Source organism: Spodoptera frugiperda, chromosome 5, assembly GCF_023101765.2.
Source record: "Spodoptera frugiperda isolate SF20-4 chromosome 5, AGI-APGP_CSIRO_Sfru_2.0, whole genome shotgun sequence".
Classification (NCBI taxonomy): domain Eukaryota; kingdom Metazoa; phylum Arthropoda; class Insecta; order Lepidoptera; family Noctuidae; genus Spodoptera; species Spodoptera frugiperda.
Genome location: NC_064216.1, coordinates 5,651,043 through 5,657,042, shown reverse-complemented (window position 1 = coordinate 5,657,042; position 6,000 = coordinate 5,651,043). Strand labels below are relative to the sequence as shown.

At 33.2% G+C, this 6,000-nt stretch overlaps 1 protein-coding gene across 19 annotated transcripts in view; it reads right to left on the bottom strand.

The window, feature by feature from the left end:
* Window positions 1-517: 517 nt before the first annotated feature.
* Window positions 518-6,000, bottom strand: part of LOC118272267 (rap1 GTPase-activating protein 1) — a 283,102-nt gene continuing 277,619 nt past the window's right edge. For 12 of the 19 annotated variants that reach the window (XM_050693604.1, XM_050693612.1, XM_050693600.1 and 9 more), the window contains 4 exons: window positions 5,037-5,232; window positions 4,351-4,389; window positions 3,546-3,742; window positions 518-2,951 (listed from right to left, as the gene is read on the bottom strand). In XM_050693604.1, the coding sequence (XP_050549561.1) occupies window positions 2,799-2,951; window positions 3,546-3,742; window positions 4,351-4,389; window positions 5,037-5,232 (585 nt within the window). In that variant the 3' untranslated portion in view covers window positions 518-2,798. The remainder of the gene's footprint in view (window positions 2,952-3,545; window positions 3,743-4,350; window positions 4,390-5,036; window positions 5,233-6,000) is intronic. The other 7 variants (XM_050693613.1, XM_050693616.1, XM_050693608.1 and 4 more) reach the window with 3 other exon arrangements.

Sequence of the window (6,000 nt, the reverse complement as noted above, 5' to 3'; positions counted from 1 at the left end):
AATATAGAGAGTGTTACAACCAAGTTCACTTTTACTTCCAACGCCATCTATGATACGTTACATTTAACACTTCATTGCTAAAACAGGACTCTACGGTACGGGCACTAGTGAACGTCTTCGTTCTACATGTACTCAGTTATTTTGAATAGCTTCTCATAGATGTCACTGTATTGCTTTTAGTATTTGTAAGGGGTGGCTCTTAATTGTAATTTTTATAACCTTAATTGTAATGCTTATAAATTTACCAAATAACTGTGTTTTATTAACTCTGAAGTTCTTATCAGTTACAGTAGTACAGTAAAAGTAAAAATATATCAAAATATTTTATACTGGATATAGAATTTTGTTAGCATTCATTGTAAATGCGGAAATAGTTATTCACATTTCTTAAAATTGCTAAGACATGCAGTTATGACGTCTTGTATCTAGTCTTAGATTGTATACAGGTATTTACTTTACATTCAGCTATTCATAACTGGGTTCCATTCCTGTGAAACGTTATAAAATAAAACAACACTTATTTATTTAGTAATAACTATTCATATATTTCAATAGGTATCTTTTATAATTATATCTATTTCCTCTAACGCTCCGCGCTCAATATTTGGTTTAAGTCTAAGTGAAGACGAATCAACAGTTGCTTTAAATCAACTTATTTATAATCAACAGTCGAACAAAAATCTAAATGAATACATTTAATAGAAAGGTTAAATGTAAACTTAGAATGAGTGTTAGCGTGTTCCGACAGTTGAAGATATTACAAATACTGGTTCACTTTAAGGTAATAATTATATAAAAAAACTCTAAACTATTTAGTGGGGAATGTTAACTTTGGTATAAAATATTAATTATAAACAACAAAACATTATTCAACCTCAATGCACTCGAGAAACGAAAACTTATAATCAAAGCATAAATTAAATGAAAAATACTGTTTAATCAAATAGCCTAAAACCAGTCTAGAATATATTTACAGTAACTGGTGTAAACTTAAATTTGTAAAACTAAATGATATAATAGCCTTACAACGACGATTTTACAACAAGAAGTTACAAATATACGTTTGTCCCTTTCTAACGTTTAGAGATAGAGTGAACGAGATGATTTTGGAAATATATTTAGAGTAATCATCATAGTAAGGCTATGAAATGTTATGAAGCGAAACGGAAATAAAGAAATAGATAAATAAATTGTTGTGCAGTATATAAACTAGGTACAAAACCAAACTGTACTGGGATCTTCATACAAATTCAACGTATAAGAATTATTTTTTTGTTATATATATATTTTTCTCTAACGCACCATAATGTATATAGGCTTTCTACTAGATAAATTCAAGGCTTATTTTAATAGGTACCGTTATTTTTTGTCGTCTAAGTAATTCCTAATACGTAAAATTCCGTTTTTTAATGTCACTATGAACATTATTTGAGAAATAAATCAGTCTATGAATGCTCCTTAAATTAAATCAAAGTCATTTATTTATTTATACAATATTCCCTTTGACTATGCATTCATTTATGAACATGATGATTCAACATTTTACTTAATGATTAAAATTATTTTTAATTGTTAACTTTTTTAATGTTAATCAAAGGGTGTTTTAAAATAAAAAGAAGCACTCTAGACCGTGATGAATGACGCTATGAGATATAAAACCTCTATACTTATTTACTAATGGAAAAAGTAAATGATTTTGCGCGAGAAACGCGAATTCGAAGAACACAAGTGGTATTGTCTACCCGAAATAAATATAAACGTATGTGAAATACATATAAAATGGTTTATAGTATTATGTATCGAGTAAGCTAAGTTATCACAACAATTACAAAAAGCGAGTAGCCTAACATTAGACATAGGGTTGACTCTCTTGTACACTAAACTTCTTTTAAACTATCTCTCTCTCTTTTCTTTATATGAAGATAGATAAAGACAGCAATAATGTTAAAAACTGTCAAATTAGTTATCGTGTCATCATTGGCTGTAACTTTAGTCACATTTTGTAGTCACGAACTTAATTATTTTTTTATTATTTTGACAGCATCGACATGATTACTATCTTTATCTATCTTCGGTTTTGTTAGAAAAATGTAGCGATAGTACAAATTTTCAAAGTTTATTGTACAAGAGAACCAACGTTATTAACAATTCAGTTTTGGTATAACAACATATAAAAAGATTCGAATCATATTCTCTCTAATTAACTATAGAATCGTTATAATTATGTCGAAGTTTAGCATTTCTCATTAATAGTCAGTCAAGCCACGACCTAAGAAGTAATTTAGTATTACTAATATATGAAACTGGGACATCTATATAGGTAAATAAATATAAGGAATAGTTTTGCTACTTTATAATATAAACAACATCTGTATTGCAATAAACTGTTCAGCTTCAAAACTTTGTAAATAGCATTATTCAATACGAAGATATTTCTATAAAATAATAACAATTAAACAATGCAATTTACTTTTTTTGATTGCACAGTCGTATATATAAGAACACAATATTGCACATCAACGGTTCGCTACAAATTGTAAAGAGAGCAACGTACATATATATAACGTAGCGACATCAAGTAACTATGTACTACTAAAACATTCGTTTAGCAAAACCTCCTAAATCCCAGATTACCTTACTTGGTCAATTCTAATCAGATCTCTTCCACAGTAGTCATCAAGAGACGTACCTTAATACGAAGGCATAGAGTTCAAGATACGTTAAGCGGTGGCGTCATGTAAATGTCGTACGTGTGTACTTTAAATAGGACCTTATAACAGTAAGTTTAAGGTTTATATTTAAGCGGTGGAGTCGTGTGTTGAAGGGTTGGGTATGATGGTGCCTGTGACCTGTTGTTCCCGAAGTCTTCGCATTTCTCTCGACATGGAGTTGAGCTCCGCTTGTAGTGATAACTCTTTCTCGCGTAGACTTTTGATCTCGTTTTGCCATGTCTGTAATAGAGAAATGTTATAATTAATAAATGTTACATTACAATTACAAATAGCGTAAATCCTATTACAGCGTTTAAAAAGGTATTGTGAATAGTAGGTACCTACTAGAAACCACTATTTTCTAAGACTTTTCAGTTCACTACTAAACAAAAGCCACCCTTTTTAGCAAAGACCTCTTTTATTAACAAAACCCTTACATTTTTTTAAGAGCGAATGTCATCAAATGACTCCTCTTACCCTAGGTGAGGCGAGAGCGAATGTCAGACTCTTACTGAAACTACAACTCCGTTGCAACTCCTGCTTCGAGGCGAAGCCACGATAAGCTTTGGGAATATAGGTATTGAGCCCAAGCTGAGGTTGTCTGATAAAAAAAGAAGCAGGAGTTTGGAAAGTGGTTGTTTATAGTCAGTAAAATGGGGGATCATACAACACTGCCTCTTGCTTTACCCAGGGCGGAGGAGCAGACCAATGGTTACTATTTTATGTCCACTAACTAACTGCACGTGAGTAGCCCTCATTCATTTCAATTAGACTAAGCTCTTTGACATTTTTAAATCAGATTTATAATACAAATATCCATAAATGAACACTCACGATATTTTGTTTGAGCAGGTCGAGTTTATCGTTCTTGAGGCGGCAGACTTCTTGGCGTAACATCTCGGCGTCTCTCGGCGTCACTTCGCGACCCGTTCCCGCCGCACAACCACCGCACGCCGCGCCCGCCTCAGCCGAGGACATAGATTCAAGTCCCGTGTCACTATCTACGTACACTCCACCTGGACATACAAACGCTTTTGTTAGTATTATACTACACTGCTCGTTGTTAGACGTAAATACACTGGTTTTACTAGATATGGGTTTTATTGTGCTCAGTACTAGGATTGTTAGTTTGTATAATACCTATATAAAACCTAGTAGGTATGTCAGCACATGTTTGTATACATTATTTATTAATTTTATAATCAACGAAAATAATAATTTTGTGCACAACAATTTAAAACAGAAGAAGCGGTGTCTTAAAACAGCGAATAGAAAACAAGGACAGAACGGTAACAAACTGTACCCTTAGTACGAGTTTGCTTTACATTGAACGAACACGAAACGAAAACGCATTCTGGGCTCTGATTGGCCGGCTCTAATAAAAAAACCAATCAGAGCGCCGAACACGCTTTCGTTTCGATTACTTTAAACGTAAACCAAACTCGCACTAAGGTTACTGAACTACATATAAGTACGTAACAAGAGAAAAGTGTCTAAACAACATCCATTTACTAGTAAAATCATAAAACAAATATACTAACGCATAATATTCGTGAACAAAAACCTACGAAAAAGAAGATCATGCGTTTAAAGACGACAGGTGAACTAAAAACATGAACGGTCTAACTACAGGACTAACCTGTTGCACTTTTACCACAACTCAGCCAGTCCTTGTCGTCTATTTGGAAGAAATCACACTATTACTTCACCAAGACTATTCAAGACATGAGTTGGGTGACCCAACATGCAACATGATTGAACGTAGGGAAACAGTAGGTATAGTAACATTTGATATGATGACTTCTAGGGATTTGGTTAAATTAATGGCATTCGATACTCGTTCAAAAGTATTGGAAACTACATAAGAGATGACTTTGAAATCGTTGAACTCCATAATGTCTCATGACAATGGTACGAGTATGACCTTCACAATGTAAATATTTTGTAGGAAAATGGATGTCCAAAAAACATTCCCAATTTAATTCTGAAATCTCTAAGGTATCCATAAATAAATTGATGTCACTGAAGGGAGAAATTAATAACCGATCAATCCAAAAACTGCATTTAGACTATTTACTGCCGCACTCAGAGTCATTTAATGGTTACTTAACCCAGTCCTTAGCAATAGTTTTCGATACAAGATCGTTACTAAGGAATAGTTTAAGTAATCATTAAATGACTCTGAGTGTGGTAGTTAGACTAAGATCGATTTCTTTCGAGATTTCGATTTCGAGATCGATCCAGATTTTGGATAATGAACAGTTATTAATTTCAACCATTAACTAACCTTAAATAAACTGATAATAAATAAAATAAAATACTAACCAAGCGGGTCTAAATCCACAGAGTTGAGACTGGAGTCGTCGCTATGGTCGGTGAGAGGCGGGCGCGGGGGCGCGGCGCGTGACGTCACGTCGGGGCTCGACTCGCCCGACGCGTGCGACGCGCCCGACCCGCCGGCGGAGCGGACCGACACGGCCGACGCGGACGATGATGCTACTGACGACTTGGAGCGGGCGCTCTGGAAATGTAAACAAGAATTATTTTAGAAACATGGTGAATAGGCTAGTTTCCTACTAATCAAATTCAATACTTTTTTTACGTCAAAAACGATATTTTCTATGAACTTTGTATGAAATAGTGCGTTATGACGTCATAAGTTTTACGTCAAATAGCAGACTTATTTCTAGAAATTTTAGTTAGAAAAAATCGAAAATTAAATAGTTCATCAAATTTATGAATGAGAGTGTGATTATTTATTAATATTTTATTGTATTGAAAAGTTGTAATAATTTATTTTTGACCGAGGATACTACCCAATTGAATACTTATATGACATTGTATAGAGTTCTGTAGATCAAACTACAAAAAATTCCATATACATAGTCAGTTTATTAAGAATTAAAAGTCAAAATTAAGAACCAATCTCAATTCAACATTTTTTATATTATCATAATCGTTGACATTATTTGGTAGTAGTAGTAATTTTGGTCGTTAGACATTTTTATATACTGGCATCTGTATATTTTGTTTAAAAAACTGATCAATTAATTATAAATGGCATTGCCTCTTATACCTATTGTATTCCATAATGTAATATGCAACGCTATTTCTACTGTCTTAGAGTTACAATGTTAATCTGAATGAAAATTTATTAAAATGAGATACTTATTGTAGTTTTATTTCATCCACCCAAAACTATAAGCAGATCAACCGTTTCCGGAAGCTAATTGGTAGTCTATGCAAATAGAACTGCAAGATGATCGCGAAGCTAAATGTTTCTCAGTTC